The 23,319-nt window shown below is 39.7% G+C and overlaps 1 protein-coding gene across 1 annotated transcript; it reads right to left on the bottom strand.

Annotated features, from left to right (window-relative positions):
- Positions 1 to 3,338: 3,338 nt before the first annotated feature.
- Positions 3,339 to 23,170, bottom strand: TRIM69 (tripartite motif containing 69). Its single transcript, XM_052647394.1, has 7 exons — positions 23,099 to 23,170; positions 18,734 to 19,210; positions 17,827 to 17,922; positions 14,958 to 15,191; positions 14,167 to 14,189; positions 13,960 to 14,084; positions 3,339 to 3,880 (listed from the first exon to the last, which is right to left on the bottom strand). Exons 1-7 carry the CDS (start codon positions 23,168 to 23,170, stop codon positions 3,339 to 3,341), a joined length of 1,569 nt encoding a protein of 522 aa, XP_052503354.1.
- Between the last annotated feature and the right edge of the window lie 149 nt (positions 23,171 to 23,319).

Genomic DNA, 23,319 nt, shown 5'->3' with positions numbered 1-23,319 from the left:
CAATACTGTTGTATTTCCAAAGCTAGATAGTGAATTAATGAGTGGGATTTTTTTGTATTATTCTCTAAACTGTCCATTGCATTACATATACTCTTCGGAATGGATTTTACAAGGCAGTTTCCTTTTGAGGTTCTCACCTCAGTGAATCCCAACACACTGACTGGTGCCTCTTTATCCTCTACTTCATTTTTTGGTTATTATCGGCCTCATCTCCTGTGGCATGAGAGAAAACACTATATAAGATAGCCCTAGTCGTGCTTCTTAGTGAAAACTATTGTGAGTCTGGGCTTCCCAGGTGGCACTAGTGGTAAAACCCACCTGCCAATGCAGGAGACATAAGATACGCAGATTTGATCCTTGGATCAGGAAGATCCTCTGGAGGAGGAAATGACAACCACTCCAGTATTCTTGCCTGGGTAATCCCATGGACAGAGCAGCCTGGCAGGTTATATAGTCCATGGGGTCAGAAAAGAGTTGGACACAACTGAAATGATTTAGCACGCATGCATTCAGAGTCCGTTTCCAACAGGGCAGTCTTATATTGGTGTTTTATAATTCATACTCCTTAAAAAATTCCTACTTTTAATTGTAATCTGAGTTCTCAGTAACTGGGTTGTTCAAATTATTCAATATAGAACAACCAGTTATCTGGGGAAACTGTGGGAAAATTTGTGTCATCTATGTTCAGACAAACACTGGAAAGCTGAAGTAGCATATCTGAAAAAGTGTTAAAGGTTGGTTCCTGCAGATAGTGGAAGATATGTGTGCACCTGCGACCTGTTGTAATTCCCCTGGTGATCTGAATAAAACACTCACTATTTTCTTTCCCTTTTATAGAAACACTTTATTGTGTATAATCTACTTCCCATAAAAGTTGCCCATTATGTTTGCAGCTCACTTATTCATAGCATGGGCTTCCCTGATGGCTCAGCAGGTAGAGTCTGCCTGTAATGCAGGTGGAGAGTATATGGGCGCTTATCATAGAAGCATGCGATTTTTCTCTATGTTTAAAGTTTTTGTTTTTTTTTTTTTAAGATTTAAAAAAGAGAAATCATGTTCCTTTAGTTCAGTGGTTCTCTGCCCTGGACACATTAGAATCTGCCTGTGGGTTTGCTGCCGGGGTCAGGAAGATTCCCTGGAAAAGGAAATGGCTACCCACTTCAGTATTCTTGCCTGGAGAATTCAGAGGAGCCCAGCAGGCTACAGTCCATGGGGTTGTAAAGAGTCAGACATGACTAAGCGATTAACACTATTTATAGTATATTTGTGTGGCTATGCAACCATTTCCACAAAACATTGATTTTTAAGAAATACATTTTCCAAGTCTAGATTAGAATTTACATTCATTCCTACTTATCTTTCATTCTGTCCAACTTAATCACATCTTTTCCTTTGAATTTTCTCCTCCTCTACTGGTGAATATTGACCTCCCCTTTCTATGAACTCTGTAGCACTTGTCTGTCCCAAAGGACAGACTTTACATGTCAGTTATCTAAAACTTTGCCTGTATATGACTTAACTAGACCCTCATCTTTCCCCCAGATTCTTTGTCATATTACTTGAGGGTTTTTTTTTAACCATAGTGCCTAAAATCCCACCGTTAGAAATATTTACTTATTTATATGGACTGTATATTAGCTAGTAAGTAGTACTGTGTTGATGTTAAGTTTTCTGAATTTGATAATTTAGTACTGTGATTATGTAAGAGAATAGCTTGGTTCTTAGAAGATACTTGCTGACGTATTTAGGAATAAGAATCCTAATGCCTGCAACTTATTCTAAAGTAGTTCAGCAAAAATGACATTAGTAATAATCATAGACACACACAAAATCACATGGGGTAGATGTCAGGAAGAGAGACTAAGAAAATATGGCAAAATGTTAATGATTGGTAATGTAGGTGGAGAGTATATGGGCGTTTATCATACAAGTATGCGATTTTTCTCTATGTTTAAAGTTTTGTGGGGTTTTTTTAAGATTTAAAAAAGAGAAATCATGTTCCTTTAGTTCAGTGGTTCTCTGCCCTGGACACATTAGTAAGCTTTTAGAAACTACAAATGCCTGGGCCCCAACTGCTAGAGATTCTTATTTAATTGGTCTTAAATGGGGTCCCGGCACCTGAATTTCTTTTAAATCCTCCTAGGTGAACCTTTTATTTTTTTCTTTTTATACTTTTATATCCTTCAAAACATCCAACAAGGTTCCAGGTACAGAATAGGTCTTTATTACATTCCAGTTTAAATGAATTCATTTTAAAAAAAAATTTCTTAAATGAAGCCTTAACATGTCATGGCTGTTTGCCCAAATCAGCAGTTACAAATGTATGTATATTGTGTATTCCAACACTACATAAATATTACCTGTAGTGTAGGTATCCTCCCACTATGACAGATAGGATAGGGGGCTTTTACCTTGCCAAAAGAGCTGTGCTGATTGTAATTTTAGAGGGCCATGCTGCAGATCCTAAGCACTGCTCCCTTGCCCTCCATCCCTCCCCAAAAAACTGTCAAATATAGAGAATGAAGCCAGATGGGAGTTCTGTGGAAAGGAGACAGGGATGGTTCCTCAGGGGTACTGCTGAGGTTGGTAATGCTTAGAAAGAAGCAAAAAGCTAGAGAATGAATATATTGGAGAGTACAAGATGAAATACACGGCTGTTTAAATTATAGGCAGCAATGTTTACAAGGACATAGTCCAAAGTAAATGGATATACTTAAATATATTTGAATACAGAAAAACAAATGCTCCACAGGTAGGTAAAGCAAGAAAAAGAGACTGAGAAAGAGTCAGAGTTTAGCTGGACTAAAAAAGTATCTTGAGAGAATTCAAGACCAGATTGTAAACAAGCCCAGTCCATCTTATTTTTCAAATCTCAGGAACAGTTTTCCTTTAATTAAAGTAACAGTTTCCAGGAAATAAATGTCTTGTAAAATGTACATAAGAGCATAATTAAATAGGAAGAAGAGTGCACGTCTAAAAATAATCTGTTAAAAGTCATTATGTTGGAGAATAAGGACTGCATGATAGAATTTCTGATCATGTTTGAAAAGGGTTCCTGATCATCACAAACTCAAGTTGCATTTTGCTCTGGTGAAAAAGGATGATGAGCATGCTCATGAAAGTGGCTCCTGTGTCATAGTAGACCCCAGAGAATTAGAATAACATCTCGAAAAGCTCCAATGAAACCCATTTAGAATACTGAGAATGGAATTCAATTTGTGAATCCTCTTTTCATTTTCCAGAGTTCCCCATACATTGGGAAGAGAAACCAGTGAGACTGGTAAACTGTTTCAGTACCTCTTTAATAACTCTCTGAATTTACACAATAGTATGACAGATTACTGTGGATGTAAGATATGCAATGGTTCTTTATTCTCTCCACCATCATTAAGGCAAGGGCAGAAGTAGGGGTAAAGTTTCTCCATGAACGTGCTACTGAAGGTGTAAATGTGGGTCATAGTTTTAGCATTGTAGAAGGACACTTGTCCTCCCTCATAATCTAGATATATGCCCACCTTGTTGAGGTTGTTAGTCAGTTTCAGACTGCAAGAAGGAAAATCCAGAGCCTTTAGATCAGTTTGGTTCCTTAGTCTTAAAAGCCAGAATCCTTGCTCAGGAGTTAGAGGACAGCTGCCCTTCCGAAGGATGGATTCTCTGACAACTCCAACTGTCCATTTTGTCTTCTTTGCTACTTCCACTTCCCAGTACCACTTTCCAGATGTGAAGCCTTTTGAGCCCAGCACAGCCACACTTGAGTCAAACCTCTCTGGATCATCAGGCATTACCTGTTTAATGTCACCATGCCACACACTCGTTCGGTTTTTGGAGAGCACTAGATTTGGGTGAGCAGTTTTAGGGTCCAGAGTTAATGGAGATAGGCCTAGTAAGAAAATAAGAGAAAGCAGGGCATGGGGAAAAAGGGATGAATGCAGGTTCCCATAAACAGTATTTATGTGCTTTATCTCCCCATGCCGTATATGCTTAGATGGGCAGGTAATCTTATATACTCTCTCTGTATATATTGTTTTGATATCCATGTGGCTACATTCTAGACATTTTTTACATTTGTGGTAAAAAATCAGATTTTACTCTGAAGCAATTTATACTCCAATAAAAACTACAGATAAAATAAATCTGTACTAATACATATAAGAAAATACAAATGCTGAAAGGATAAAGATTTGGTAAGTGTGCCCAAAAAAGATTTCTAAAGCAGAAAGTATTTTAGTTTGATGTAACATGTATGAGGTGTATCAGGATGCTTTGGGTAAACAATGGCAAAAACAGAATGGGTTAAAAACAGTAGCTTGCATGATAGAGAAGATAAGGACTTGCCTGTTAGGAGCAGGTGAGACTGAACTAACTGATACAGAATTTAGAGGACAATGGTGGTAAGTTTGCATTTGGTTTAATAGACACTGGAACTTTTGAGGTCTAGAATGGTTAATGCCACTGATGATCCAACTGTGATTCACAAACTGTATAATTGCCAGTCTGCGACAGGATGGTAGAGAAATTAAGAGTAAGTTCTTAGAAACTGTCATAGAAATCTGACAGAATAATTTTATGTCAATCAATTTAGTTAAAAAACTGGGCTTGCACTTTGCAATTTTTTTAACTCCATTTTTTTCAAATAACATTTATATTCTACAAACATCAGTTTTTTTAAAACTGGTCCTTCATCACAGGTAATTTGACAAGTGGTTTAGACAGATCAATGGACAGCAGTATAAAAAGGGAATTTCTAAAAGAAGAGAGGTTGGAAGCATATTAGCAAGAAGGTGACACAAATACTAAATGTGAGATAATTGAGCCTTGGCACAAAATTTGATAAAGGAAACACAAAAACTGTTCAAATCATGGACAAGGATACAAATATGCATTTGTATTTGTAACACATTTGTTGTTAATGTATTTATTTATCCTGGAAGCAAGAACTATCCACCCTCTCTCTCTCTTCTCAGAAAAGCTGGAGTCTTTTCCATCATCTCAGAGACTTTTTCTTTCTAACAAAGAGACTCTGAAGAATCCTGAAGATTTTCCATGTAGGCCAAGTCTTCTCACTCTCACAGATCGATCTTCATTCACGTAGGGTTGTTATTTTTCCGGATGTGAGCACTATAATTTCTCTGGAGGTATCATAAAGAATCCCTGCTAACCTTTTTAGAACCCCAGTCTGCTCTCATCACCAAGCCTCTGACATCTCCAGCTAGCTCAGCCTGCCCTCGCTTTGAGGATTCCTAGGAGTCAGCTTTGCATACCAGCTTTTCTTCTTATGCCATATTCAATCCAACAGTAAATTCTTTCTGTCAGCTCCACCTTCAGAATATATTCTGAGCCTACTCAGAATATATAGACATAACTTCCACAAATACCAGTGTCTTGGAACTACTGTAGTAGCTGTTTAATTGCTGTTTCCACTCTTGCCTGTCTGCAGCCTGTTCTGCCAAGAAGAATGAGGTCATCTAGTTCTCCACTCAGAATACTCTTATGCTTCCCGTCATCCAGGGTAAAATCCAGAGTCCTTACTGAAGAGACAAGACCTGCATGACTTACCCACCTCTCTGCCCTCATCTCCCACCACTTGCCACCTCCCTCCCCCGACTCAGTCTGGTCCAGCCACCCTTGCCTTTTGGCTGTTCTTTGAACATGCTAAGTTCATTCCTACGTCAGGGTCTGTACACTTTCTATTCCTGGCCCTGGACACTCTTTGCCCACATTGTTTACTCCTTAATATCATTCAGAGCTTTATTCATGCAAGTGAATAGAATGTTATTGATAGAATCTAGCTAGGTATAGAAGTGTTTACTGTAAAATTTTTCTAACTTTTCAGTATGTTTAGAAATGTCTACAATAAAACACAGGGAGAACCTGCTCAAAGAGATTTTCTCTAGGCATTCTATCTAAAGTAGCATGTTCATCTGTCTATCATGGTTTATACTCTTATCCTGCTTTCTTTTCTCTCATAAATAATTATTTGTTGAGTGTATCATGCTTTGTTTTCTTCACAATAGTTATCAGTATGTGAAATTACTTAATTGTCTCTTCCACTAGAGTGTAATCTCTGGAAAGGCAGGGACTTTGTTTTGTTTCCTCATCTATCTTCAAAATTTGAAACTGTTCCTAGGTATTCAAGTAACTCTTTATTAAACAATTAAATAAACTGCAATTAGAGTTCCATGTGAATCTTTGACACCAACTAATTTCACCATGCCTTGTATTCCTGTTATGCTTCACATAAACACACAGATTGTAGATCTCTCTAATGATTTAATGTCTACTGTACTTTTATCCTCATTATTCTGTTCTTTGCTTCCTCTGCCTTCACCCATCCTCCAGCTGTTCCCACCCAACCATTTCCACCCTGCCCTTTGGATCTACTTCCCCATTTAACTCTCGCACATCTTCAGTTTACAGAATTCTCTTATCACCTCCTTAATTTAACGTGCTCCAGACTGATTCTTCCAAAAAAAAAGAAGCTAACTGAATAACAGCTTCCAGAAGTTCAAGAGACTATTCATTTTCTAAAATCAGATGCTGGAGATCAGGTAGCCACCACCACCACTTCCAGACCTGTGCTCTGTTCCTCAATCTCATGTTAAAAAATCGTTCTTTGTTTGAGGCTCTTGTCATTCCTTTTCACATTTCCCTCTGTCTCTGTTTAATGCCATCACCTACAAACTTTTCCTGGCTACACCCCCGCATTTCGGGCTGGCCTCACTTCCCGCATCGGGTCCAGCCCGCCATCCTGGGGCTCTGCTGTCCTCTGGGAGTAGCTGCCCGTCGCTTCTTCCATGGCTTCGACTTCACTGCTCATGACTTTTGACCTCTTTACATCTAAGCCACCCATATCAGTGCCTATGTTCTGGAGCTTGTAGTCGCCAGGAACTGTTCATTCTCTAAAATCTTCAATTCAGGTATGCCAGACTCTTATTTTTTGAGCTTTCTCACTCCCATCTCTCCCTACAACCATTACTTGACTTCATTAACATCTTTAGTCTCCTATTTCTCTTTATTATCCTAATCTCTTTGCTTCCTGGCTTAAAATTCTTCCCTAAATAGTTTAGCATTGATAGCTTCGTTGCCAGTAACCTCAACACTTTTGTCCTCTCATGTTTCTTGTTTCTGCAGCATCTGCCATGCAACTCTCCAACCTTGGATCTATTCAGCTATTCAAATTCACATCCTAATTCCTCACCATTGCAGGATGAAAATCACAGAATTATGCACACAGATACTGCTACAAATTCATTATTTCTACTCTATGCTTGGCCATCAGCACTGCCCCAAACTCTTACATTTCCCAAATCAAACCTTCTCCACTTCTTCACAACAGCAATTTCAAACCTTCAACTCCTCCTCAAATCACTGTTCCACCACTTTGCTCCTCACTTCCAGGCAGAAGGCTTCATCTCCTCTTTCACAGAGAAACTGCAGTACATTTTATAAATGAATAGATGAATGAAGAGATGAACCCCTCCATTCTTCCTACTCATACTGCAAACCTTATCTCACAAAATTATTTGCTTCTGCTGTCTTTATCTCCTCTCCAGGTTTGGAGAGAGCCATGTAAAGTCAGTACCTCTCTCTGCTGTAGCTCTCACTCTTCCCAGCACTCACCAGTTATTCCCTTTCGTATACTGTTGATTTCTGCCCTTCTACAGGCTGCTTCCCTTCAGTATGTTTTTAGAAGTCCGCTTTTGTCTTTGCTTCTACATATACATCTTCCCTTCTTATTGAAACTTCTCAAATGAGTGATCTATTCACTTCATTACTGCCTCATTCCAAATTGTTCCTGAACCCTATACAATATATAATAATTTATACTCATTCCACTCTTTTGAAATCACCCCTATCAAAGCCACCAATTTTTTTTAATTTATTTTAATTGGAGGTTAATTACTCTACAATATTGTATTGGTTTTGCCATACATCAACATGTATCCACCACAGGTCTACACATGTTCCCCATCCTGAACCCCCTTCCCTCCTCCCTTCCTGTACCATCCCTCTGGGTCGTCCCAGTGCACCTGCCCCAAGCATTGTATCATGCATTGAACCTGGGCTGGCGACTCGTTTCATATATGATATTATACATGTTTCAAAGCCACCAATTGTTAAAAGCATCTCTTTTCCAGTTATTTTCTAAATTGATCTTTGCATTTGGTATGAGTGACCATTCCCTTCTCCTTGACACTCTCTTTGCCTTAGATTCCATGGGGACTTTATTTCCTGTTTTTTCTCTTATTTCTCTTTCCAGATAACTCCTCAATCCCTTCTGAGGCTTAATTGACCTTCATCTGTTGTTATTCTCTATAACACGTTCTCTCCTTGACTGTATGTTCTCATTCTCCTTAGGCAATCTGATTTATATCAATAGCTCAGCTACCCCCACTCAATATTATTTGTTCCAGCTCTGGCCTCTCTCCTAAGCTCTAGTTAGAATAATTATCCATTTGAATATATTCATTTAATTGTTCTATAAGTCAACACAACATGGCCAAAATTGAACTCATCAGCCCCCTCCAAAATCTGCATCCCTTGTATTTCCATCCTTGACATCACCTTTCTCTATGCCTTACCACTAATTACTGTCCTATATATTTCAGCTCTCAGAATTCTGTCTCTGGAATCTATTCTTTATGTTCCATTACCATGCCTCTGGCTTACATCTTAATAATTTTTCACCTAGAAGGTTGCTGCAGACTCTGACTTGGTCTTCGAGACTCTCCTGGGGAGCGAAACTGTGTCTTTTATTTCTGTATCCTTGGAGCCCAGCTTAATGCTCAGCATGTAGTAGGCCCTCTCTGAGTATGTCAAATGAAGGAGTGAACTTTGGTTCATATTCTATTGATACACACAAAACTAAAGAAAATATATTAAAATATGTTAAGATAAAAACAATTCCCTGCACTGAAATACGCGGATGGCCATATTGTCCATGGGTGCTTTCTCACTACAGTGGCATAGGTAAATAGTTTGACAAGACCAAACAACCCCCCAAACCAAAAATATTTACTGTCTAACTCTTTACAAAAAAAGTATGAGCCCCTGAATTAAAGTAATAGCCTCATTTATAAGGCAGGAAAGAAGAAAATAAGAATCTGCAGAATAAGAATAAGCAAAGGCCTAGAAATAAGAAGTATAAAGTATATTTTATCAAGGTTTGACCGTAGTTACATTATTATTAAAATAGCCATATATTAAATAAATCCCATTTGATTTTCTTAAACGTAAAATTATACCAGAAGTAAGGAAAAAGTCAGTTTGTGCTTTAAATGATGCTAGAAGTGAAGTTTGGGGGCAAAGAGTACAAGAAGAATAACACTGTGATCTTGAGAGAGCTAGAATTCTCAGGGTAGAGTAAGAGAGGAGGGAGCTGCATAGAGACATCAAAACATCTACAAAGGGATTCCCTCAAGGTTGTGACTGAGTATCGCCACACGACTACAGTGAAACTCATTAAATCTAGAGAGTGAATCTCCAGAAAGCAGAGCTCACGCAAGACTGGGAATAGTTTTCAATCCTGCCAGTCAGAATGGAAAAATGTTTTAATGTGCGGAACATCAGACAGAGTACTCAGAAGGGTGATATCTTAGAAAATTGGCAGAGTTAGCCCCAGATTAAAGGCTTCTCTTGAAACACACTAACAAAGCTTAAAGGCTCAACAAAGCTTAAAGTGTCGAAAGGAGCAAAGTTATTTCAAATAACTTCGCTAAATGCCAGTTAAATCAGTAGAGCTTAAAGGATTACACCAAAATTAGCAAATAGCAATGTAAAACAGATCATGTTTGACAGCCAGAAGAGACAGATTGCATAACTACCCATTCCTTCAGTGTGAGCTGCACCTGGTGAGTTGCTTCCACAGTATACAGTATGGAAAAGAGAGGGGAAATAACTTACAGTACCTCAGCCAGGTGATTAAAGCCAACATCAACAGTCATAGACTATGCTGACAGAATCTATGCTTCATATGATGAAAATGACACTTTAACTCCATGGTCTTCCTCACAGTAACTCACAGCCCTAGCATTATAGTGAGAAAAACATCAGACAAATTGCACTAACGTGGCATCCTACAACATACAGAACCAGCAGTTCTCAAAAATGTCAAAATCTTCAAAAAACAAGGAAAGCCTGAGAAATTGTCACAGCCAAGAAGAGCTTAAAGAAACATGACAGCTCAGTGTAATGTTGCACCTTCGATGGGATCATGGAATGGGAAAATAACATTCAAGAAAAACTAAGGAAATTCACTCTGGGAGTTGGTGGTGGACAGGGGGGCCTGGTGTGCTGCAATTCATGGGGTCGCAAAGAGTCGGACACAGCTGAGCAACTGAACTGAACTGAACTGAAGGAAATTCAAATGAGCTATTGTTTTTAGCTACTAGTAATGCATTTGTAATGGTTTATTAATTGTAAATAATGTATCACACTAAATATAAGATAATATAAACTGGGGATGAGGTATATGAAAACTCTCTACTATATTTTCAATTCTTCTGTAAATCTAAAAGTATTCTAAAAAATAAAGGGTTTTAAGAAGAAAAAAATATATCAGCCATGCAAAGTGGCAGGAAAATATAACCCACAGTCAGGAGATGACACACACAGTAAAAACATGTTAGAAATTACAACAGTGGTGGTATTAGCACACAGAGACATTAAAACAGACATTATAAATATCTCTCATTAGCCTGAGAATGTAGATGAACAATGAACATGTTAAAGAGAGAAACTGATGATATAAAAAGATGCAACTTTTTGAAGAAATGTAACTGAAATGAAAAACATCCTAAACAGGATTAACAGAAGATTAGACAGTGCAGATGAAAAGATGAGAAAACTTGAATAGCAATAGCAACTGTGTTTCAAAATGAAACACAGAGAAAAGGCTTAAAAAATGCTGAACATCAATGAGAAGTGAGACAATTTTAGGTGGTCTAATGGACTGTGAAGAAGGCTGAGCGCCGAAGAATTGATGCTTTTGAACTGTGGTGTTGGAGAAGACTCTTGAGAGTCCCTTGGACTGCAAGGAGATCCAACCAGTCCATTCTGAAGGAGATCAGCCCTGGGATTTCTTTGGAAGGAATGATGCTAAAGCTGAAACTCCAGTCCTTTGGCTACCTCATGCGAAGAGTTGACTCATTGGAAAAGACTCTGATGCTGGGAGGGATTGGGGGCAGGGGGAGAAGGGGACGACAGAGGATGAGACGGCTGGATGGCATCACGGACTCAATGGACGCGAGTCTGAGTGAACTCCGGGAGTTGGTGATGGACAGGGAGGCCTGGCGTGCTGCGATTCATGGGGTCGCAAAGAGTCGGACACGACTGAGCAACTGAACTGAACTGAACTGAATGTGATTGAAGGCAGAAGAAGAAGAGGGTGACAGAAGATGAGACGGTTGGATGGCATTACCGAGGCAGTGGACTTGGGCAAACTCCAGGAGATGGTGAGGGACAGGGAAGCCTGGTGTGCTGCAGCCCATGGGGTTGTGAAGAGTCGGACACGACTTGGTGACTGAACAACACCAACATGTGTAAAGTTAGAGTTCCAGAAGTAGAGAAGAAAAGATGGAGAGGTACAACACTGCTAAAAGATAATAGCCAACATTTTTCCAACCTTGATGAAAATCATAAACCCGTGGATCCAAGAAAACACACCAAGACCCAGCATAATCAACTTGGTGGAAAAAAAGTGACAAAAAACTAAATCTTACAAGTAACCCATGAGAAAAAAAGATAGTACATACAGAGAAATGATATAAAAATGATAATAAACATCTCATCAGAAACTGTACAGGTGAGAAAACAATGGAGTGGCTTTTCTAAAGCAGTAGAGTCTATCAACCCACAATTCTATATGAGGAAAAATATTTTCTTTAAATAAGGTAAAATAAAACTGTGGTGGTATCCAAACATTGTCATGGTAAAACTCAACGTGTAGTAAAAGATTTAAAAGACATAAAAATGGAGACTGATATTAAGAGAAACAAAAGGAGTCTTCTAGACCAGCATGGATATTACTCCATACTGGATGAACCAGAGGCAGGAAAAAAAAAGGCTGAAGGCAAAGTGCAAGAAAGGAAAGTGGGAAAGCAAAGCAAAAGCAGTAAAGGCAATGAAGGGTTTAGCCTGGTAGACCCTTAAAAAAACTCGAAAAATGCCACATGGAATAGATCCAACATATACATTGGTTTCAGCGTCCACCGAATGAAAACTTTATTTCCATGTTTTAACTTGGCTTTTTTCTATTTAAATCCAGCATAACTTCTCAAATTTGTTTTGGGAGCCTGAACAAAATATTTTCTTTGATGGATTTAAAACAACCAGAAAGATAGACATTATCAAACTTTGGCAAGGATTTGAAGAAACTGGGACTCTCATCCATTGGAGGTGGGAATTAAAATGATTCCACCATTTAAGGGGAAAAAATGTGATAGTTTCTTATAGTTAAGCATATACTTAACACACAACCCAGCAATCCCATCATTAGATATTTACACTGAAAAAATTAAAGCGTGGACGTCCCTGGTGGTCCAGGGGTTAAGAATCCAACTGCCAATTCAGGGGACACAGGTTCAATCCCTCGTCCAGGAAGATTCCACATGCTGTGGAACAACTAAGCCCGTGCACCGCGACCACTGAGCCCAGGGGCTGCAACTGCCGAAGCCCATGCGCCCTAGAGCCCGAGGTCTGCACCGAGAGAAGCCCCTGCTCACCAAAGCTAGAGGCACCCCAGGTGCAGCGACAAAGACCCAGCGCAGCCAGTGACTCAGTTAAATGAAAATTAAATTTAAAAAAGAAAGCAAAAAGATTGATAAACAAATATTCAGTCAAGTTTCTTCATACTAGCCATAAACTAGAAACTATCCAAATGTCCATCAGTTGGTGAATGAATAAGCAAATTGTGATGCATCCGTAAAATACAGCAACTGATACACGCAACAACATAGGTGATCTCAAAAAGCATTTTGCTAAATGAAAAAAGCCAAAAGGAAAAGACCACATAATATATGCATGAGATTTTAGCAAAGACGAAGTGAAATAAAGTAGATCAGTGATTATCAGCAACTGAGGATAGAAGAAAAAGATTGTCCACAAAGAGTTATGCAGGAACTTTTGGGGATGACAGAAATTTTCTGTATCTTGATTTTGGAGATGTTAACATAAGTGTGTACATTTGTCAGACTCATCAAACTGTACATTAAAATTAGCGAATTTTCTTCTATGTTAATTATACCTCAGTAAAGCTGATTTTTCCCATTGTCAGCTACCTGGAAAAATTAGCAGGGGTAGATGTGTGATTTTCATTAAATCAGTAATTACAAATAATAATGAGTCTATAAAACACTTTATTTAGAGCTCTATTTCTGTAACTATTTTTATTTAGAACGTCGTTTTATGTTCTTGAAATGTTGTTTGTGTTCTTTTGTCCTGTCCTGTCCAGTTTTTTTTTTAGTATCTGCAGGATGACAAAAACTTAGTCACAGCTATTGAAATAATTGGTTTTCTTTTGAAGCACTTAAGATCTGTAAACAATCTCCTAAGATGATATACTCTATGTTATGAACATTAACCACAAGAGGAACTGTACTCATACATATGATGAATATGTATAGTAACTTCCACCTTCAGGGCAGAGACGCCTACATAACTGTTTTAGAAAAATATTAAAATATTGGTTGTTACATTTGATAGAACAGTCAAGCAAAATCATAGGCTGAGAAGTTAGTTCTGACACCAGACTCTATTCACAAGTATAAGATCCTGCATTCTTAGATAACAGTAAAAGAAATTCAGTCATACAAACTAGCCTTTTGGCTAAACTTCACCCCTCCCTCCATCTAGACTCAGACGTACTGTTAGGGCCACAGAAGAGGTCCTGAGGATGAAACATTAAATTGGGAGCCCCGGGAACTCCTGGGGCCCCTACCCCAGGCCCCTTCCCACTGATACCTGGAGAGAGGGTGGCCTGCATGCCCCTCCACATCGTGTACTGGATGGGCCCTTTAAACACGCCTGGGCTCAGCTTTCTGGAGACAAGCTCCTTGGGCGTCAGCACTCTCATTCCTTGCTCCAAGCTGCAGGGGACGTAAACTGTTTATTCTTAGACATCCTCCAGGGACTGAAGGCAGGCTATTAATACCACAGGGAAACACTTACCTATCCAAGAGAGGTATGATGTCCTAGAAGAGGAAAGGAGAAATGGAAAGGTTAGATGCATGTTCATCAGCTCCAGAAATTTGTTTGGCGTTACTGGCCACCATCGGAATCTGATGGTCAAAACTGCAGTCCTGTGCAGATGGCCCCCATCCCATTGCCACCACCTCCTCTCATCCTCCAAATGCCTTTTCTGATCTTCATCCTTCATCTATCCCAGAACAAACTGGCTTACTTTCCTCTGATTTTCTAGAGTTTCTTGTTACAGGAAACAAAAAAATTAAGGTTAAGCTGTTTTTACCTATACTGCCACTTAGTCTCAGGAGAACAACACAATAGATATTCCCACCCCAAGTCCACTTTCTTTACAATGGCTAAATTAAGCTTCTGAGTCCTAAGGTAGTAACCAATGCCACTTGAGAGGTGAAGCGTCAGGTAGCAAAGATTGGCAAACAGCTTTTCAAACAGGTCAATTTACGATTACTGAGAGCCAGTAAAAGATACAGTTTAGGTGGCAACATTATTTTTGAGAAATAAAGCTTCAGAGTTCTTTATGGGGAAATATTAAAACCTATTGCTTTTAATGGCATCTTACTATCTTCTTTACTAGGCGTATGAAAACTTTCAATTGAGTCTAAGGCAAAAGGAAACTTCTGCTTTTCTCCCAGGGAATCTTAAAATCACTACAGCAGATTTCTTTACCCTCCTGGAAGGGAAAATCTGCTTCTACATTCTTTCCAACCCTCTCTTCCCCCCTCTGTTGTACCCATAGTCATGTCGGTGTGGAGTCTCACTTTGAGAAAGTCGAAGGGGTTCTGCTGCTCCATCCGTGCCTGGATGCTCACCAACATCTCCTTGGCTAGGAGACACTGTTCCTGAATGTGGCTCAGATTCAGCTCCATCTCCTCATTCAAGGCTTTCCCCTCTTCTCGGAGCTCACTTAAAAGGTCCTTTTCTTTGCTGTGCAGGAACTGATGCAGCTTTAGAAACTCCAGGGAGATGTCTTGCTGCAGATGTAGCTTGTTTTCCTGGAAACCTCCATGATCATCACCATGGTAATTACTGAGACTAGCGTTTAGGGATGGGGGCCCACACCACCAGCACTCCCACAACTTGGGAAATACCATAACAGGAAATGCATGCAAACACTGCATATCAACATCCAACTGTGCTAAAAGGAGGCCTTTGGGAAACTTACTCTGTCTTTCCCAGCTAGTTTAATAGTTAGGGTTGGAATAGTCAAAAGTCATGTCTAGGTTCCTGTTGCAAAACTGAGGTGGTAACCAATGCCATCTAAAAGAAGACTGTGGGGTTAATCAAACACTTTTAAATGAACAATAATACCCTTTTATCCAGAAGTACAAACCAGTATCTACCAAGTGATGCTGTTAGACTGGGTCCATAGGAGGCTGGAAGAACTGCCCTTTTTCAAGAAATCAGAACGGAGGAGGCACCATTCCTGCTGCCAGGACAATACAAAAGAAGCCAGAGACGGGTGATGTCTGCAGCACTTGAAATCGGTAACCGTTACACTGGCAGCTCTTTCCCTAGGTGACTTCAGCTTCCTCATGGCCAAGCCATCTGACATCCTGGCTTCTCAGTTCATCATCATCATTTCTAGTGATTTTTACCTATATCTACTCATTCTTTTAGTCACATTGAGGGTTTTATCTTCCTCAGCAATTGTACCATCCCCAGAATTACTTTTTATGTTTGCTTACCCAGGTTCCACTGTTGCAACAGTTATTGGATTTCATAGAATCATCCTATTCATTGACCCCTCCATTTCTGTTCTTCAACTTCTCTGTCTTCATGTTCCCTCTCATCCAGCTTATAGTCTATGGTCAAGCACTGTAATTGTACTCTTTAAAATAGTCTTAACTCTCACTGTCCTCTAGGTCAGACATTTCCATTTTTCCTTTTACCTATTTCACCGCTATTTCTCAGTCTCATTTGTTAGTTGTGTCTCTAACCAAGCTTTGAATATTAAATTACTTGATATTCTGTCCTAGACTCTTTCCCTTTCTCATTCTACACTCTCGTTCTCAGTAATAGCCTCTGCTCTCACAACTTTGAAGTGCAGTCTGTACGCTGATCTCTTATTTTCAGCCTAGACCAGCTTCTCAACTCCAGGTCCATACATCCAGTTGTCCATTTGATATCACCACTCGCCTCTCACATCTAATCAGTCACCACATGCAGGCAGTTTTTATTTCCAAAGCATATGTTAAAGCTGTTTATTTCTTTCGGTCTCTACTGCCATTTTAGTCCAAGCCATCATTGTTCTCTGGGACCACCTCAGTAGTCTTCTTCTAACCGTTATCCTTATTGCATTTCTCCAGTCCACACTCCACACAGCCACCAGACTGATGCTTTCAAAATGAGATGAGACTATGTCCTGTTTAAACCCTTTAATGACTTCTCAATTATGCACAGAATAAAATTCAAAATTCATGACATTATCTACAAGGGCCTACATGATTGGGCCTTATCTGCCTTTTTGGTCTCATCTTGCCTACCAAGATCCATCTTAATTGGCCTTCTTTCTGTTTAACATAGTAACTAGCTTCCTGTCTCAAGAACTTTTCTATAATGCTCTTTCCTCTTCATAGAACATTCTACAGGCCATTTCCTTCATATTCCCCTCACCCAGTTCACTTGGCTAAAGATAATACTTATCCTTTCAATTCTCAATTTTTAATAAGAAATTTTTAATTTCAATTTTTAGTAAGTGACCTCTTCAGTGTAGATTAGGCCCTCCATTTATATACTCTAATATACTGTATATTTATAATCATTTATAGTAATTATCACAGTGATGTTTCATTATTGGTGGGATTATTTAATTAACATCTGTCTCCCACCGTAGTTGGAATACAATATCTAGCATAATGCTGCACCACTCAAATATTTGTTGAATGAATGAGTGTTGACTGTAATAGCTGAACTAAGAACTCTTACAACAGGAACACCATTCTCTTGAGACATCTTTATTTCCATCTAGACTTCTTCTTTCCCTCATTGTATTTGTTTCTTCTTCCAGATGCCAAATGCCAGAGAAGACTCTCCTCTATAGGATAATTAATGAAGAAACAGAACTCCCAAATTATTCCCCCAGCCTAGGAACTGATTTGCCAAGTCCCTAGCCATTAATGTCCTAGAGCTCCTGTGAAGTTGAAAGTATAAGCAGTAGTTTTATTTAGTTTGGGAAAAGCGAAGAAGGATTAGATCACAGAGAAATCCAGCAGTCTAAGAGACCTTGGTTCAGAGAGGCCTGGTTTTAAGCCCAAAGGAAAGAAAGTTATTTCTTTGAACATAACAATCTTTAGTGGATTTTTTAAAAATAAATTCCTTATTTTACCATAGATAATAGGGAAGATCAGACAGATCACAGCCCCAGAGCAATCACCTAGGGACTGCACCATGAAAAGGATCAGCTTATCTAGGGGAAAGGTCAGTCTGCTCTCTCTGTTGATCAGCTATTGGGAACCTACTCTACTGCCATTTCTTTCCACTCTACAGTGTCTGTTTTCTACTTCTAAGGCCAGATGCCATTTAGCATTTTGTTGTATATGTAAAGGTACCTTTCCACCCACATAGCTGAAGTTACAAGGAGGGTACAATTCCAGTTCTGTCTCATGATCCCTCTACCCTGCTCCTCACCTTGTGAGCAGCAATAGCATCCTTCTGCATATTCTTCAGGGACTGAAGCTCCTTCAGGGTTGCCTCCAGTTGACCCTGATGGATGGTAAGCTCCCCCTGGGAAACCATAAAGAATTACCCCATGCTAATTGGGAGATAAAGGGCCATGAAGAACATCTACCCCAAAGCCCCAGGGTGTCAGGGGGAAAGAAAGCAAGCTCCTGCTACAAAAGTTTCCTTTTCCCTTGTATCATAATTCCTGTCTCTTCCAAAAATTGTGAAGAAAATTACAAACTGCAGAAAAACTAAGTTTTATCTTCTTCTTAGATAACTACGGAGCTTTGAGGAAGATAACAGAACTCTGTACATTTTCTACTGTATTTACACTGTTCTTGCTATCTCTACTTTTACTTACATTGTTCTCAGAACACTCGTTTCTTCCTTCTATCCATCCAAATTCAAATAATTGCCCCCCCCTTCAAGCTTTCTTTCACCATGCCTCCCCTGACTATTTCAGTTTTCTCTAATCTCTGAAACAAATGTGACAAAAATTTAGCTCTCAACAGTAGACTGTCTTATATTCCTTCTGTTGTTTTGTTCACTTTAAACTTGACTGCATTTCAAGACTTTAATAACAAAAGCAATATTTTACATGTCCATGTTCTGTACAGTGCCTAGTAGAATGCTGTCAAGGCAAGGTTTAGGTAAATGTTTGATTGATTGAGGAAGTAGGCCAGAGCTCCTTTACTGCTTCCCTATAATTGACAAATACAGAGAAAGAACTTTGCAAGATAGGTTGTATTTTTTGAGCACTCTGAGCTTTCTAATAATCACTTGAATGAGGGGTGGTATTGAAAGAAGTCCAACAGTTTTTCCCAGCCTTCCTAAGGAACTGCTCAAGACTGTTCAAAACCCAGGGCTCACCCACCGTGAAGAAACGGACAGCATCCGAGATCTGCAGGAATTCTTTAGACTGCCCTATGGACAATCGAGCATCTTTGCATTGAAAGCATATTAGTCTCCCATCTGGCTTACTGAACAGTTTCAGGTTCTCTCCATGCTCTGGGCACCGTGGATGGCCCTTGAGCAGGGGTAGCTTCTTAATCTTCTCTACCAGCTTCTCCAGTACAAGATTAAATGTACAGTTGCTGTATTGACATAACATCTTACACTCAGGACAGAATGTTTCATTTGCTTGCTGCTTCCAAAAGTTTTGGATACAAGATTGGCAGAAGTTGTGGCCACAGCTTAGCATTAGTGGATCACAAAACCAGTCATTACACAATGGGCAGTGTAATTCCGTAGTAATATCTTGTATCTGCACTTTGGAGGATATTTGGGTGATCACATCATTCACTTCAGCGTAGCTGTCTGAGTCAGTTTTGGAGGAGAGGTTGGAAGATACCTTTGAAAAAGAACAGCTAAAATGAGTTTCTCTTTCTTGTTGCCCACTTCAGGGTAGTGGGCTCTGTTCCTAAAGGAGCTGAGAACTGGTGAAGCCAGAGGAAAAGCACTATCATCTCTTCTCTGAAAGTGATCAGTAAACTCAGTGTTCTCTAACATCAGAGCTCATTCTACTCCCGGCATTATTAGACTTAATAGAGAACCAAGGCAGAAGACGAAAGAGCGCCCAATCAAAAAATGTATTTCATTGTATATCACTTCTTCCACTCACTTTCTCCTTATATCAGTTGAAAGTTTTACTTTAAACATCTGTTCTATTAGTTATTACCTTTCATTTTGTTTTTTAGAAGTCATGTGCAAAGAATTGGAAGATCAGTCAGATTCCTCAGTCAATGCCATAATATCATCAACCATAATATCATCCAGGCCCTTCACCCTTCCTTTTTAAAAAACACGTTCCAGAAATAACATTTTACAGAAAATGTAGACTCATAAGGGTACAGATCAATGACTTCTCACAAAATGAACATATCTGTGTAATCATAACCCTGATCAAGAAACAAAACATTTTCAGTATAACCAACAATGTCCTGCTGTATAGCCTAGAGAACTCTGCTCAAAGTTATATGGCAATCTGAATGGAAGTGGGGAGATTGGGGGAGAATGGATACATGTATATGACTGAGAGTCCCTGCACTGTCCACCTGAAGCTGTCACAATGCTAATTGGCTATACTTCAATATAAAATAAAAAGTAAATTTGAAAAAAAATAAAATTGAAAACAGCATTAAAAAAAGAAAAACATTCTCAGCATCCCAGAAGTGCCCCCCATATGTCTGCTTCAAGTCACTATCCCTCATTAAGACTGACCCCCATCCTGACTTCCAACACAATATATTAGTTTTATCTGTTTTTTAATTTTATATAAATGCAAATATAGACTCTTTTGTTGCTGACCTCTCTTGTCAACTTATATTTGTGAGGTTTATTCATATTCTATATAATTTTGGTCCATTCATCCTCATTGCTGCATAATATTCAGTGTGTAAATATGCCATAATTTATTTCTCTGTTCTACTGTTGATAGACTTTTTGAGTAGTTACCAGTGCGGAGCTATTATAAATAGTGTTGCCAGGAACATTCCTGCTCATGTTTTTTGGTGAACATATATTTTATACAGACATATGTTGGAGATGCTGTGGGTTGGGTTTCCGGCAACCACAATAAAGTGAATATCAGAGTAAAGGGAATCACATGGCGTTTTTGGTTTCCCAGTGCCTGTGGAAGTAGTTTTAATTTATTACATGTGCAGTAGTGTGATGACTAAAAAGTACGTATCTTAATTAAAAATACTTTTTTGTTAAAATATGCTAACCATCATTTGAGCCTTCAACAAGTGGAGTCTTTTTGCCAGTGGAGAGTCTTGCCTCTGTGTTGATGGCTGCTGACTTCTCAGGGTGATGGTTGCTGAAGGCTGGGGTACCTGTGGAGGTTTCTTGGAATAAGTATTGAAGTTTGCTGCATTGATTGACTCTTCCTTTCACGAGTGATTTCTCTTTAGCATGTGGCACTGTTTGATTCCATTATACCCACACTAGAACTTCTTTCAAAATTGGAGTCAGTCCTCTCAAACCTTGCCTCCGCTTTATCACTAATTTTATGTCATAGTCTAAATCCTTTGTGGGAATTTCAACATTCTTCATGGTATCTTCACCTGGAGTAGATTTTATCTCACGAAACCACGTTTTCCCCTCATCCATAAAAAGCAACTTCTCTTCTATTAATGTTTTTTTTCTTTTAATGTGGACCATTTTTGAAGTCTTTGTTGAATTTGTTATAATGTTCCTTCTGTTTTATGTTTTGGTTTTTTGGCCACCAGGCATGTAGGATCTCAGCTCGCTGACCAGGAATCAAGCCCACACCCCCCACATTGGAAGGTGACTGCCACTAGACCACCAGTTATTGTTGTTGTTCAGTGGCTCAGTTGTGTCCCACTCTTTGCAACTCCATGGGCTGAAGCACACCAGGCTTCCCTGTCCTTCAGTCTCTCCTGGAGTTTGCTCAAACTCTTGTCCATTGAGTCAGTGATCCCATCCAACCATCTCATCCTCTGTCGTCCCCTTCTCATCCCGCCCTCAGTCTTTCCCAGCATCACGGTCTTTTCAAACGAGTCGGCTTTTTGCACCAGGTGGCCAAAGTATTGAAGCTTCAGCTTCAACATCAGTCCTTCTGATGAATATTCAGGGTTGATTTCCTTTAGGATTGACTGGTTTGATTTCCTTGCTGTCCAAGAGACTCTCAAGAGTCTTCTCCAGCACCACAGTTTGAAAGCATCAATTCTTCAGTGCTCAGCCTTCTTTATGGTCCAGCTCTCACATCCATACATGACTACTGGAAAAACCATAGCTTTGACTATAATACGGACCATTGTCGGCAAAGTAATGCCTCTGCTTTTTAATATGCTGTCTGGGTTTGTCATAGCTTTTCTTCCAAGGAGCAAGCGTCTTTTAATTTCATCACTACAGTCACCATCCACAGTGATTTTGGAGCCCAAGAAAAGAAAGTCTGTCACTGTTTCCATTTTTTCCCCATCTATGTGCCATGAAGTGATGGGACTGGACGCATGATCTTAGTTTTCTAAGTTGGATTTTTTTAGTTGGGTTTTAAGCCACCTTTTTCTCTCTCCTCTTTCACCTTGATCAACAAGCTCTTTAGTTCCATGAAATTGCAGTCAATTGAGTCATATCTCTAGGCTCCACTTCCAGTTCTAGTTCTCTTGATATTGCACCACATCCACAGGTACTTCCTCCGCTGAAGTTCTGAACCCCTCAAAGTCTTCGTTGTGGGTTTTAATCAGCTTCTTCCAAATCCTTGTGTATGCCGATCGTTGGCCTCTCCCCACAAACGGTCAGTGTTCTTTATGGCGTCTGTAGTGGTGAATCCTTTCCAGAAGGCTATCAATCTACTTTGCCCAGATCTATCAGAGGAATCACTATCTAATGCAGTTATAGCCTTATGAAATGTACTTCTCAAATGGCAAGACTTATAAGTTGAAATTATCCTTGTTCCATGTCCTGTTGGCAGGCATGAAAACAGCCTGAATCTCATTGTACATCTCAATCAGAGTTCTTGAGTAATCAGACAAATTATCAATGATATTTTGAAAAGAATTTTTTTCTGAGCAGTAGATCTTAACAGTGGGCTCAAAATATTCAGCAAACCATGTTGTCGGCAGATGTGTTGTCGTGGGCCTTGTTTATAGAACACCGGCAGAGTAGAGTTAACGTAAATCCTAAGGGCCCTAGGATTTTCAGAATGGTAAATGAGCACTGGCTTCAATTAAAAGACACAGATGTGTATAGCGGACTTTTGGACTCAGAGGAAGAGGGAGAGGGTGGGATGATTTGGGAGAATGGCATTGAAACATGTATACTGTCTTGTAAGAATCGAATCACCAGTCTATGTCCGATGCAGGATACAGCAGGCTTGGGGCTGGTGCATGGGGATGACCCAGAGGGATGTTGTGGGGAGGGAGGTGGGAGGGGGGTTCATGTTTGGGATCGCATGTACACCCATGGTGGATTCATGTCAATGTATGGCAAAACCAATACAGTATTATAAAGTAAAATAAAGTAAAAATAAAACGTTAAAAAACAAACAAACAAACTTGAGAACCTTTGCACCAATAAAAAAATAAATAAATAAAAAATAAAGTGACCAGCTGCATTCGCCCTTAGCAGGAGACACGTCCTGGCCTTTGAAACTAGGGAGCCAGCCACTGACTGCCCCTCAAGCTGTGAGAGTCCTTGGTAGCATCTTCTTCCAACATAAGGCTGCTTCATCTACACTGAAAATCTGTTGCTCAGTGTGACCACCCTCACTACTGACCTTAGCGAGAGCTTGTGGACAGTTTGCTGTAGCTTCTACCTCAGCATTGGCTGCTTCACCTGGAACGTTCATGTCTTGGCGATGGCTCCTGGAGCCACTCTTCTTCCGCAGCCCCCTCACCCCTCCCAGCCTTCCTGAGATCGAAGAGTTAGGGCCTTGCTTGGATGAGGCTTTGACTTAGGGGTTGTTGTGGCTGGTTTGATCTCTTACCCAGACCCCCA

This window comes from Budorcas taxicolor, chromosome 10 (genome assembly GCF_023091745.1).
Source record: "Budorcas taxicolor isolate Tak-1 chromosome 10, Takin1.1, whole genome shotgun sequence".
NCBI lineage: Eukaryota > Metazoa > Chordata > Mammalia > Artiodactyla > Bovidae > Budorcas > Budorcas taxicolor.
This window is presented reverse-complemented; position numbering and strand designations above follow the sequence as displayed.